This window comes from Seriola aureovittata, chromosome 1 (assembly GCF_021018895.1).
Source record: "Seriola aureovittata isolate HTS-2021-v1 ecotype China chromosome 1, ASM2101889v1, whole genome shotgun sequence".
Classification (NCBI taxonomy): domain Eukaryota; kingdom Metazoa; phylum Chordata; class Actinopteri; order Carangiformes; family Carangidae; genus Seriola; species Seriola aureovittata.
In genome coordinates, this window is record NC_079364.1 from 29,505,028 (window position 1) to 29,519,092 (window position 14,065).

General features: G+C 40.8%; 1 protein-coding gene across 2 annotated transcripts in view; it reads left to right on the forward strand.

Moving 5' to 3' along the window:
- si:ch211-186j3.6 (neural-cadherin) overlaps window positions 1-14,065 on the forward strand; it is a 308,958-nt gene that overhangs the window by 174,620 nt on the left and 120,273 nt on the right. For both annotated transcript variants that reach the window (XM_056399571.1, XM_056399635.1), the window contains 2 exons: window positions 1,660-1,844; window positions 10,668-10,897. In XM_056399571.1, the coding sequence (XP_056255546.1) occupies window positions 1,660-1,844; window positions 10,668-10,897 (415 nt within the window). The remainder of the gene's footprint in view (window positions 1-1,659; window positions 1,845-10,667; window positions 10,898-14,065) is intronic.

Here is a 14,065-nt window from a genome sequence, read left to right on the forward strand (position 1 = left end):
TATTAAAAATGTAGAATTGTCTTTCAGTGATGTGAAAGCTGGAATTAAGCGCTTAGACCTAAGACATAATCTACCCACACAGCATGTGCTGTAAAATGAGAATTCATGTGGCCCTTTTCTCTTCAAGTGGTTTATTATTTGATTTGCCAAGGTTCTCCCCTCTCTAATTAAACTTGAATGAACTCATTTACTGTACAGGGGAGCATGTAGACAAGGACGAAGTGAAATTGTTTCTTCGTATGTCTTTGTGCCTATTACTCCCTAATGTATCATCTCTGCTCACTTTCTATTGCTGTCCCAGTAATTAGCAGAAAACAGAGTAAACAGGAATACACTGAGTAAAACACATTTTTGTACTGTCTTCATCTGTCTGCTGCGGTGTGGAGCCTAACTTCTATATAGAGGATGGGAACATGGTTTCAGACTTTTGGACCCCAATGTAGCTTGGTAGATAAAATTGTTAAAGATAATTAATCTTTCTTTTCTAAATGATACATAATATGTATAAATGCATTGTGTCCTCAAGTTAACGCTGGGTCCCAGTCTACAGTGACATTGACTCCCGTGTCAGGGTCTGCAACATTTTTGTCAAGACTTTTGTTGGATACTAAAATGTTTAAAATGCATTTTTGTGAGGATGTCAGATTTAATTAGTGAGATAGTTTTCTGTTGTTTACATGCTGCTGCTTTGCTTACAGAAAGTTTGTGGTTGTCAGCAGCAAGTCTAAGTTTGGAAGCACATAATGATCAGACACTGTATTTAGCAATCCAGTCTCCAGAGAAGAACAGTGATGTTGGAAGATTCTGCTAAATTCCAGATTATCCCAGATTCTCACTGTATGTGAGCAAGTGTGGCAACTACACACAGATTGTGTTTATGGCAAATAAACTGCGACAACCATTAATTGCAAATTCATAATGTGGCACCATTCTCCAATCACTTAAAGTTTAAGTCACTACTTGACCTCCGTACCTTAACTTTTGACCTCACTATATTAAGGGCAGGGAACTTCCTTTACTGGCCGTGCATCGGATGCAAATCTTGAGGTATGGAAACATCCAACACGGAGGTAAATCCTTGGGATACTGAGCTGGTATTTAATGATGACTGTGTGATATTTCTAGTTCTATGAACACAGGCAGAGCTGTATGAGTTTTTCCTCTTAGACTAGAATTCTGCTCAGTGCACACTATGGTGAGTTTACCAAGAGCCCCTATAGACAATAAGCATGCAGTCATACTGAGCATGTCTTTCCACTTATCTGATTACCTCGTCCTCTTGTGCTCAAACTAAATTTTTCAATCACACCAGCCAGTCTTGGACCCTGGTCACATTGTGGTCCAGCCTGCTGTAGCGAGGAGACCAGCAAATGAGGCAGCAACTTGAAAGACAGCAGCCATCCCAGAATGCTTCAGTCTTGCTTGTTATTAGTAAATTCTTCTTAAAGGAACTTTTGTGTGGGAAGTTTCTATTTAGTGACAGTGGTTAGTGACTTGCTTTGTGGGCTGATCAGGTTGCTTGTCTGAACAAGTAAAAGCCAGATTTTCAATGAGGGTGAGAGATTAAACTTATTCACCCTGTAGAGGGCTCAGCTTGTGTGAATTAGAACTAAGGCATTAAAATGTTGCGTGTCTGTGTGTTTTCTTTCTTTCCCATAGTTACTTCATCCTGAACAAGCGAACAGGTTTCCTGATCATCAAGGAGAACGCCCCACCCGGCACCTATCAGTTCCAGGTCCGTGTGTCCGATGGAATCTGGCCGGATGCTGTCTCCACTGTCACCGTGCATGTGAGGGAGCTGCGGGACGAGGCCATCTACAACTCGGGGTCTCTCCGCCTGGCAGGTAAGACTGACCTACAAACCTACGCAAACACACACACACACCAGTCTCTGATGTCACATGTGAATGTCTCACTTGATCTTCTCTATTTGTCCACTGACTCTTGGTCAATGACCTTTGACCCCTTCTCACTGGATGCTGTGTCAGGTGTTCACACACAGCTGATGTTGTGTGTTTCCAGTGTTCATGCAGTCCCTTGTGCAGGATCCTTGCTGTCTCACCGACGTTAAATTGAGTGTGATGTCATAGACCGCTCCAGTTTGTGGATGAGATCATTTGCGTCAAATCATGTGACTGATGTTCCACACGTAGTTGTTATAATTTGACCTGAGAACCCCCGTATTTCATGATGTGGTTGAAAGCTCTACAAAAGGCTAGTCAGTTGACCTTTAGTTAGATTTGGGATTATTTTGTCTGGATTCTTTACAACCTTCTGATAAATTTGTACACAACACCTCAAGTTTTGTCAGACCAGTAAAGTCTTATTTCCATCACAGTTTCTTGGTGTTAACACAGTCCACCAATCATTTGTCAGAGTCACTCATACTTCCTGTCGTAAGTGGATGTCTTGACAGTACAGGTATTGTGTGCTGTAAATGGCAATACAGTTATAGTTGTGAACATTGCACAGGAGTGTAATAACTTATTATGAGACTGATCTTTCTCATCATAAAGACTGACACTGTAAAGCCTGATACCTCCAGGTCCACATACACACACACAAAAAAAACTGTCCTTGACTCATAATTTCAGTTGAGCTTTGGGGCTGTTATTTACTGCTCCTGGGTATCAGCTTTGTTTTGACATTCATGCCAACAATGTTTGACCCCTTTGCCTTCCAAGCACACTTTAACCAGCTGCGGCAAACATCACCTGCAGCCTCTCTGCCTGCTGTCCTTTTGATTAATGACCTGTGACATTTATGCTATTACAGGAACAGGTAGGACCTCCAACCAATACCAATTTGTGATCAGCTGATAAAAATCAGCTTTACCTAAAAAATTAAAACTCTGCTGAAATCAGTACTGCTGGCAAGGGAGTCTGAGAACATGCTCATTATTTGGAGACTTGTCTGCAGTCACAGAAAATTAATGAGCTCTGATTACTGTTTGCTCTATTTGCTTGCAGTGTTTCAAAGGACTGTCACACTCTCAGTTAAAGATGTTTCCTTAGCAAAAGATTACACCCATTATAAATCCCTCTCCACGACTCTTGGGTTCCCGCTTGCCGTCGGTGCACTCACAGAAAAGCCTGTTTCCATTACTTATGCTGACAAAATAATTAGTCAAGAGCTTTTGCTCAACCAGCACATTCTCCCCACATGTTGAGCAGCATCCATCATTACCTGATGTACAGCACATCGGCTGTCTTCTCAGAATTAAATTCACTCTGGAGAAATGGGACATGGCTGAAGGATTTTTATGATTTCAGAGATATTGAAATAGAAGAAGGGGGTGGGGGGTGGTGGCAGAAGGTGCACTCCAAAGACGGGTGGAGAGGAGAGGAAAGAAAGAAGGAAAGGAAAGGGAAGGATTTGTAAGGGAGAGTCGAGCCTCATATGTAGATAAAAGGATTTGCTTGTCATTCTGAAAACAGGGCTGAGGTAAATTAACGTGCATCAAACGCAGAGACGGCATGGTGGAGAACAGCTGGTGCTCACATTCCAATATTTGTGCAAGGGAAATGAATCCATGCACAAAAAGCAGACGAGCAAATGTGTGTTTAAAATGAATAATGGAAATCAATGTGAAAGAATTGCCCAATTAAGCAGCTCTTCATTTTTTTTTTTTTAGCGATTCACGCTTGTATTCTTCATCTGTTTAATTTAGCATAATAAGGTTAGGTTTGTTCACAACGTATGACTGTGGGGTGGTCACTTCATTGAGGATTTTTAAATGGCTCCACTGTCCTCAAAAGGCTGTTACCTGCAGAGTGTATTGATTTAAACCACCCTTACACAGGGACTTAATTTGAGCTAGAGAGCACAGATGTCATCCACTGCTGCGAATGCAGTGTCAAAATCGCTCAAATGCTTTTGACCTACTGTTCAGCGATGAACAAACTTACAAAATGTGGAAGTTTGAGGGTTCAAAGCAAAAATGCAGGATTAATGACTCTGAGATCATCCTGAGGTGTAGGAAAGCCAACAAAACAGAGGTGAGTGCAGAGGATATGTAACAGAAGCTATTTCCAGGATTTTATTTTTCCATGTGGAGCTTTGGTGTAAACAGTCTCATTGATTCTCAGTCTAGGGGATTATGAAAATATTCTACTTATAGCATTACTTACACCCTCCTTGACATTCTAAATCCCATTTCAAGAACAAATGTGGAATGCAATAAGGATACACAAAGAAAGCACTAGTTAAATCTGCCTTGCTGGGATTAAGGCTCCCTCCCTCCCTCTCTCTCCCTATCCCTCGCTCTTTCTCAATATTGATGGAAAGGTAAGAAATGTGGTAAACAAAAAGTCCTTGAAATGTCCACATAAAGCTTAGAGTGAAATGCATAGTGCTCAGGGGAATGTACAGTCAGAGGCACATGATGAGTACATACACCGCATACACCGTTTGTGCTACATGATGAAGGGAGAGGGACTTTATAAACTGCGCCTGCCAAGAGATTGCCCTTTAAGAGAAGATGCAGTGCTGAGGTGCTACCCAAAATCCTCCACCTCTCAGTTTACATTTGTCTGCCCTCTGAGGTGTGTGCAGTATGGGATCAATATGCAGAAATTAGAATAAATAAATAAATAGAAAAAAAAAATCATAAATAAAAACATAAATCTTAGTTTTCGACTGCAGAGATTGCATATATATAAGATTCCTAGGACAACTAGTCATTATTTTCATTAAGAATTAAAGGTGCGGTCCAATGATTTTGCACATCAAAGTCAGCTCTCTGGTCACCCTGGAGGCGTGAGTGGAACATCAGTATTTTCAACAGTATTAACAGTATTTTTGGAGAAAATAACCTGATGATGTCAGCAGGTTATCTCTCCTTAGGCTTGAAGAACCAACATTCATAATAGAAAGCCGATGTAACACATTACATGCTGTTGTTTGAAAGATTGGGCGTTTACCAGGTAGAGGATCCAGTTTGATGCAGTAGTTAGAAATAGCAATATTATAAGCTCCGCTGTGTTTAAGTTCTCCAACTTTATCGAGTACATCACGGATTCGCTCGTGTACCCCTTGACTCGATCAATCATGTTTGTCACTTCACTCAATGAAATACTAAATACAAATGCCCATCACATTTCTCCAGAACTCAACCTTGCATTCTTACATTGCTAGCTTTGTCTGACCAACAGTGCCTCGATTTTCAAATTACAACAATGTCGAACTGAGAAAAGCAGCAAATCGTCATATTTTAGGAGCAGGAATCGGCATTGGCCTTTTTGGTTAACGTTGATGATAAAGATTGTTGTTAATTATTTTCTCCTGATAGGTCGATTGGACAGACAGCTTCTTTCACTCTTTCGGTGTATTGCTTGAAGGAGATTGAAGTCAGTGATCTTGTCTGGTTCAAGTCAAGACTGCAACACTTAGTCGCCCCCCGACCCCCCACACAAACCCCATACCCCCCATTAGTTGCTTCAGTTATTGAATGGAGTCCTGATAAATATTGGTTTAAAACCACAGCACTGCAGGTGGTTCTCAACAGGCATCACATGAGAAAATGAAGTCATTCATGAACTGTAGCGTCTCTTTCAAGAAGACAATACACACTGAATACTGAATTCAGGTAGGTGAGATTTATGTTTTAGCTAACTGCCATCTGCCATGGTGCTGTACATAATTATGCTAATGAACAATGTGTTGTTAGCAGCTTCATTAGCTACTTGTGTTGTCTTTATATGGCACGTTACAGAAAGCTCCATTAACACATCTCAGAATAGCAAAGATAATTCAGTCCTTACTTTAATTTAATAGTGTTGTTTTATCTTTTTTATCGTTTTTGAATGGTTTATTTGGTTATTCTTCTTTTAAAAATAGCTATTTGATATTAATATACTTTCTCTACTTTTAATTGATCTCCTGGTTACTTCTTAAGTAAAAATGTATTTCTGAGGAGAGTTTCATGGGAAGTGTCGTCAGTTGTCTTTCAGTGAAGACAGAGTAACCTCTCTTCAATTTCTCTTTTGTGGAAACATGTTGCATGTTTGGTTCCTTTTTGAAAAAATATCACATGGTAGTTTTCAAGACTTCATGAGTCTTTGCTTTGTCCAAAAAAACACTTTTAAAAATTGATCCACTGTGTTTTGGTCGTGCTTAGGCCTTTGTCCACACACCACAACAAACTGCACAAAGTCCATGATTAGGAACGGATACCGAAACCAGGTATTGAACGAGCACCAGGGCTCAATTTTTAAAGATGGGAGTATCGATAAACTCTGATGTTATTGGTTCTGCTTTCGGTACTTGAAAAATCAAGAAAATAGGTTTCCTTTTTATTATCTCACCGACTCTATTTCTGATTAAGACAATCATCTATGAATGATGCATTTTCACTGTCTCCTCTCTGAGCCTGTGTGTGAGGGGCGGGGGCAGTTTTGTGTCATATGCTGGAGCACTGTGCAGCAGACGCACACACAGACTCTTAGCGTCTATAGCGGAGAAAGCTAAACGTTTTGAAGTGTGGCTCAGTCTTTTCAGTTCAGTAACAGCTGAAACACGAGCGACCTCTGGAAACATCCAGTGAAAGTACGTCACACACAGACGGAGAAATGTACAGTTTTGTGGCCGAATAGCTTGTAGTTCATCCGTCATTGTGCCAGGTGTGTTTTGTATGCTGCAGCCTGGAGCCCACACACAGAGTTAACTACATTATACCAACATTGGTAAATGATGAAAAGTAAACATTAGCCAAAAAGTACAGTTAAAGTACTGGACTGGTAAGTGGTATCGATAAAAATAGAAGTGCCGTTAAAATCTTAACGATACCTGTCCCTAACCGTGATGTTTGAGTAGTGTTTCTCACTGTTTTGTCTCAGTCTTGTCAACAGTACACTGCTACATGGGTAGGATATTTAACCCTCTTTTTTTTTTTTGCGCCTATTTGTGTGAAATCACAAGCCTACAGGCTGGAGCGCGTCTGTGCACTACTGCCTTGACACCCGACTCTGATGAAGCCTGTGGGAAGGAGAAAGCAGTAGTGAATTGTGAGGTTGGATCAAAGCCAGGTGCAAAGGCTGCCACTCTGCGTTAGGAGTTACTACCCTCTACCCCAGCCCCCATCCCTCCTACTGTCTCTCTGTCTGCCGTTGTCCTTGCTTCTCCCGCCGGACTGACTGATGGGAGTTGACATTAGCCTCGATCCCTCATGCTGTATCCGCTGAGCCTGTTCAGAGCCCCCTGTCTTGTCTCTTGATGCCAAGGCTGTCTCCCTCTACACACTCACAAGCCTAATCACCCTGCTTACCCTTTTTTTGTATACAGTGGGGTCAAAAAGTCTGAGACCTCTTTCCCATTGGGACTTTTGGATCCCACTGTGTGGGTCTTCTTATACTTCTATCTCTGAGAATAAGTCTCAGGGTGTCGCTTATGAAGACATTTTTGTCACGTGGGGCAGTGTTGATTGTCCTTTGGATTGGTCTTCATGCTAAAGATTACACTCGCATTTTTTATTTCATTTGTTTATTTATGAGGACAATTAATGAACTGTCAGAGTTAGCTAGCAGGCAAATTATCTAACTGCAGTTCTTTGGCGGGAAACCAATGAAATGATGGGTGTCTCAAGTCTGTCTTAAAACAACACTCACGTGGCCACATGTCTCATTACTGTAATGACCATAGCTTTGGAAGATACCAACTTGATTTGGGTAACTGAGACTGCTGAAGCCTCATGTTATTTTAATATGCTATCCTTCAGCTAATTAGTCTAATGCTACATCTGGGCACAGATTGATAAAAGGATCAGTGTATCTGTATATTATATTTTAAAGTAGTCAACACCAGTTCAAGCCGGAAGCTTTATGCAACAAAACAGCCCAAATCCAACCCATTACTTGGCTGTGAATCTCACTTTGTGTCTTTGTTTCTTGTTGTAGTCAAAAATATTTGACTTTGGATTATCTTCTTGCAAGCTGTAGTTTAAAATCAACATTAAACCCTCTTGTAGAACACATTATATAACAGTCAGGATTGTCAACGCACCAGAGTTAAGTAAGATCATTGCAAAAGGCTGGTAAAAAAAAAAAGCTCCCTCCATTTGTCATTCCTCCCACTCACTTTCTTTTCTCTTGACATGTTCAAGAAAATCAGCTGCAACTTATGGGGTGATGCACAAATGTGCCTGTGTGTACGCGTGACTAAACCCCACTGCAACCTCTCTTTGTGAGGGAACCATCTTCTATACACACACCCCTTTGATGTTGGTGTGTTTCATTAAAAAATGAATCTATTAGGGGAATCTGTTGTCATTTTCTTCATCATAAAGAATACAGCAATTTTATTAAAGTAACTTTGAATGCTATGTATGAATGCCATGGCTATGTACACCCACCAGCACTTTGGACTATACTGAATTATTTCAACTGCTACTTGTCATTCATCCCCAGAGGATGAAGCCTACTGGTTTTGGTGGTTTTGGATTTTCCTCAAGCCCCCTCATGATTTCGAGAGTCTTACACAGCCATCCATTGTGCCTAGAGATTAAAGACAGCTGACTTTGGTGATTCCCTGACATATAGAGCATCCTTCACACTCACGGTCAGATGTATCAAGCATGAACGTGAGAATTTGCGTTCCTCCACGCCAGTTTCATGTCTGGCGTGTGTATGTTTTGAATGGTTTTAGTTAATTGGTGACACATTAACGAGTCTGTTGGACCACACGTAAAAACAATTACTCTTTAAAGTGATTTACATAGCATAGACACATGGGCCGTATTGTGAACAATAACGCATTCACATGTATGAAATGAGATAAGTGGACATAAGAGCATGCACAAAAAGATGCAATACATACCCTGATAACAATGGCAGCTTTGACATTATTGGATAACCTGGCAAATGGCACAATTAGAAGGGAGTAGGTGTTTAGAGGCCACGTTGATTCTCTCAGAATTCCAATAGCAATCCTCCTAGAACTGTGTTCTGACTTGGGAGAGGGACATGGTGAGGAGTGCCTGTTCCCTTACAAGTGCTGACCAGAGAGAAGGTTTCAGAGAGAACTGTCAGACCAGTCTTCCTTGAGCCGTGCCTTCCAGCTCTGTAGGATGGGATAATCCATATGTCAGTCAGGTATATAGTTCCCACATGATATGGTTGACCAGGCTAACATGAAAGCACAATTTGCAGCCAGAGCCGGTTACCCTGATGTAATTGGAGGATAGACTGCCCACACAATACTCCTCATCAGAGGATGAATATTTTAATAGAGAACATTTCATTCCAGCAACATATATGTGACTGACTAATATTGTGGCAAGGTGGCCCACTATTCATTTTATCCTAACAAACATCATGGTTGGGAACAGCCTACAAGCTGGCGGGATGCGCAATGGGTGGCTTCTTGGTGAGCAATTACTCTATACGCCCCCAAATATCATGTTGCTTTTAGAACGTCATTACTCCTCAATGGTTTGAGCTTGAGATGCAGCTATCCAGCTTCATGTGTACACTACGTTTCAGTATGAAATCTACACAAAGCTTCGTATAAGAGGCCCCAGATCTTTGCTAACACACAACAAGTTCAAAATTATCATGGTGGTCCAGATAAGGGAGAAGGAAATCTCACCTTGATAGTCCGTGTGGAACATGATGAAACTACAGGGGTAAATCATCCTGAATTTCTTATAATCTGAATGAATCTTTTGACTGATGTTCCCGTCCTTGATCTCAGCCATGATACATGAGACCTGTTCTCAATCTTGATAAAAGCAAATAGTCAGTTTATTATTTTTATTTGTGCACTTCCACTCTGACATGCTAAACCACAGCTGCTGGACTGGTGCAGAGAAATAAAATATGAGCAAAATGCCATTCTTTCTTTCTCAAGAGGCTCCTGCAGTTTATGATTAGAAATGGAACCACAGATTCTCAAGAGTGTAATTACCTTTAACTGACACAATAAGGAATTGAAATCGAACTGCAGATTACTATCTTCAGACACATGAGCGCACACACACAAACTTGTTTTACTCAAATTGTAGGGACCCTTCATTCAGGCAATCCATTCCTTAGCCCCTTACCTTAACCATGACAACTGAATGCTTAACGCCAACAGTTTCTCTAAAACTAAACCAGAGTGCGAAGTGTACCATGATAATTGGGAGGGTCAGCTTTTTCTCCAGGGAACCCAGTATGGCGCAGGTGCCTGCTTTGGTGAATTGAAGTGTTACAGTCCTTACAGTGTCTTGCTTGTGTGACTAAAACTGTCAAATAAATGTAGGGGAGTTGAAAGTACAGTATTTCCCTCGTGAGGGTGGAGTGAAAGTATAAAATAGCATTTTCTGGAATCCAGCACTTTGTTCCCCACAAAGCTGTCAGACCCTACAGGTATAGTGGGCTACTGTTTTTTTTTGTACCCCATGAATATAGTAAAACAAACCACACAAAGACACATACACACACACCTAAAAACAGACGTACAGTATAGACACAAAGTAACATTCCAAACACAAAATTACGTCACATAATTGAGCCATTTTCAATCATTTATCATCACATATCTTGAGAGTTCCAAAGTAATTTTTTACCTTAGCAATTGGGCCCAGTTTGAAAATAACTGGATTTATCCAGGCACTGGGATGGAAATAATGAGGCCACTTCTATACAGTCTACAGTTCCAATTGTGTGTGTATGTGTGTGTGTATTTCTCAGACATCACAGCAAAGGAGTTCATTGAACTGAGAGGGAAACAGCGGAGCCGCTACGAGCTGCTGGTGGATTTCCTGTCCGAGATGCTCTCTGTTCCACCTGATGATGTCAACATCTTTAGCCTAATAGATGTGAAGGAGCGAATGCTGGATGTTCGCTTCGCTGTGCACGGTGGCCCGTCCTTCCTCCAGCCTGAGAAAATGCACGGTTATCTGGCTGCCCACAAACAAAAGGTAGGTCATTGTTAGTGTCCTTTATCTTTTTATCCATATCAACACATTAAGTAGGCACAGGAAATTCCTGTCAACCTGGTTGTTTGGTCGGCTTATCTGTTGATGACTCATTCTGAAACCTGATTGATTGACAACACAGTCTTTTGAATGACAGTGCACATAATCTACATAACATAATTTACACCCTATTGTGTGTGATGCTCACATTCAGTCCTGGACAGTTGTGGACGCACCACAGCACAGCTGAAATGCCGAAATGATGCCAGGATCCTCCAGGTTGCAGATTCTGAAATCTGGTTTGCCTTTCCCTGATATCACCCCAGAATATCCTGATTTCTTTTTCATCTCAAACACATTAACTGATGAAATAATCATCAAAAATGCATCAAAAAGTGTTTTGGTTGGAACATGGTTGAAAGTGCTCACATTTTCAAGTTGATTAGATTTATAAAGGGAAATCTGCATGGATGCATGCAAGCACACAGTTTTGATCTGATTACTTTTTAGGGTACACCTTTTCTGTCTTTGTGTGCATGTAAATTTTTGGTATGCATCCAACACACAGTTTTATAAATAAGGCCTCAGGCCTATATTAGTGGTGTAATTGTTATCAAACATAGGGAAAGCATTTCAAATTAATTTGCCTCTACATAAATTCTATATACAAAAAAAAAGATTGGAATCTGATTAAAAGTTACAGTTGTTGTCTTGCAAGATTAACACTGACTATTGTGGGCTCATTTTCAAACCAGTGAGCTGGAGAAAAGTCAACTTAAAATGAACAAATGGAGCAATTTAGCTTTCATTTGTGCTTTTTCTCATTTCAATGTGTAACAGGGAGATTCTGACTTCTGTTGATGTCAGAATCAACTAAAGTTAGTTGCTAAACAGACCTGACTGAGAATGCCATGATACCAGATGGCTCAGTTGGTAGAGCACGTACCACTGAGGCTCAGTCCTTACCGCAGCGACCCGTGGCCCTTTGCTGCATGTCATCCCCTCTCTCTCCAACTTTCCTGTCGCTCTCTCAATGTCCTTGTCCGAATAAAGGCAAAAATACCCCCCCCCCATAAAAAAAAAAACTTAAAAAAAAAAAAGAATTCCATGATACCACCAGCACAGGCACACGTAGATGCTGGCAGAAGTGTGCATGCGAAGAATAGGGAAAACAGAGTTAGTGGATCACTTGAAACCATAAGCAGATCAAAAACAAGTACAAAATGCCCACTGTGCTGTGCCAGCACTGAGTCTGAATGATTCCCCCCTCTGGGTACGGCCACATTGTGAGAACAGCTCTCTCAGCCAGGGAGCAGCTGTTTATTCTCCTCCAGATTTTGGTGGAGCCATTCTCACGTGTCTGAATGAACCAGATCTTGTGTAAACAGTGTAGAGCTTAATTCGACCACCCTTTGCACAGCAGGTGTGAAATCACCTGGGGGTGTAATCACTTTAGCGAAGTCAGAAAGTATTAAGACACTTCGATGTTTTTGGTTGTTTTGGCTTTTGTGCAGCACAGTGGATTTAAAGTGAAACTATAACTATAAGTGCTGACATTCAGCTTTAAGGCATTTGAGGCTGATCACATCTGTGTTGGGTGGATAGTGCAGAACTTTTAGCCCTTTTTAGCTCTTTTTTTCCCACAGTCCTCTGATTTTAAGACACTGTAGCAATACACTGATCTAAAACATACAGATAAGGAAACCAAGATGATTTTATAACTTCTTGACTCTCATGATCTCAGTTCACTTCCCGAAGACGAGACTGAAACGATGACATAATTTAGAGTATGATAACTTCATGTATGTTTACATTCATTCATTGGGCAGACACTTTTTATCCAGAGCGACTTACAAGTGAGGGACATCACTAAAGCCTCAGTGCAGTAGGAGACCTTGGCATAGGTGCTAAGTACTACATCTATTTAATGAGTACAAGGAGATCAACTTTATGTGACCTTGTCCAATTATTTTCCGTTCCTCCTTTTGTTTTAATGAAGACAGCAGTGATTATTAATTGTGCAATAGGGCCTGGAATAGATCAGACGGATGTTTGGAATGTTCCAGGATGAAGTCCAAAGCACAGCCTGTCGTACTTACACACCAAATTTTGAACTTTGATAAATTTGGAAGTTTTTACAAACAGTAGTTCAAGTTTTGAATAAGATGACAGCACTAATAGCGTATGAAGTCTAGAAACATGCAATCATTACAGTAATGTTTAAAACCAGATCATTGGGTAGATGATGAAGACCTACAGCAGTGGGCGGCAACTGGCGGCCTGAGTGCCAAAGATGGCCCTGGCCCGCCAAATTATTTAATAACCTGTTTTTTTGGTTTTTTTTTATCTTACAATATCAGACTGACGGTCCAAATAGAGAATCTACTCGAACCTGAAGAATGTGTATTACACTTTTATCCATGTTGGGAGTGAATGATAGACATGGCCTGATCAGGCCGCCGGCTCCACTGTAGTCAGTGCACAGCGCCTGGTGCTAAAATAGATCTCAGTCAACAGTCAGCAACAGTTACTGACAGAGTCACTTCCTCTTTAGTTCAAAATGAAACTGCAAGAAAGTTTTTTTTTTTTTCTTCTTTTTTGCAGCAGTGCTTTATTTCAAACTGTTGTGAGTGTTAAGTCTGAAAACTCTGACAGGAAGTTCCAGAGCTTCTGTTGCTTGCTTGACAGAGCTCTGAGGTAGCAGACATAAGATGTGTGATATGAAAAAAATAACACCAGTTCAGTAAAACATTCAAACGTATGAAATGTGACTGTGGGTCACAGCGCCACACATGTGAACAGTAACAAAGTAAATCAGCCTTTGGTTATGTTCTTCCCCACCATCTAATGGATTAGATAAAAAAATTGGCCCGATGCCAAACTTACCTGCCAGTGATTACTTGAATTAACCGAACTGACTACAGTATATAAGAATGTGATGATAGAAAACAGCCATGCCAACTAAAACACAAAAATACTGTTTTTGTATCAATATTTCTGTTTAGGCAACATTAACGTCCTCTTGTCTTCTCCTGGTGGTTTATGAAAAAGAGAAAGATTACAGACTCGTTGAATGGTGAAGCTAAACGGCTGCTACTTTGTCTGAGCCTTACATGGTATGAATAAGAGTTTCTGATGAAATTCCTTCCTTAATTGATGGCTGATTCATGT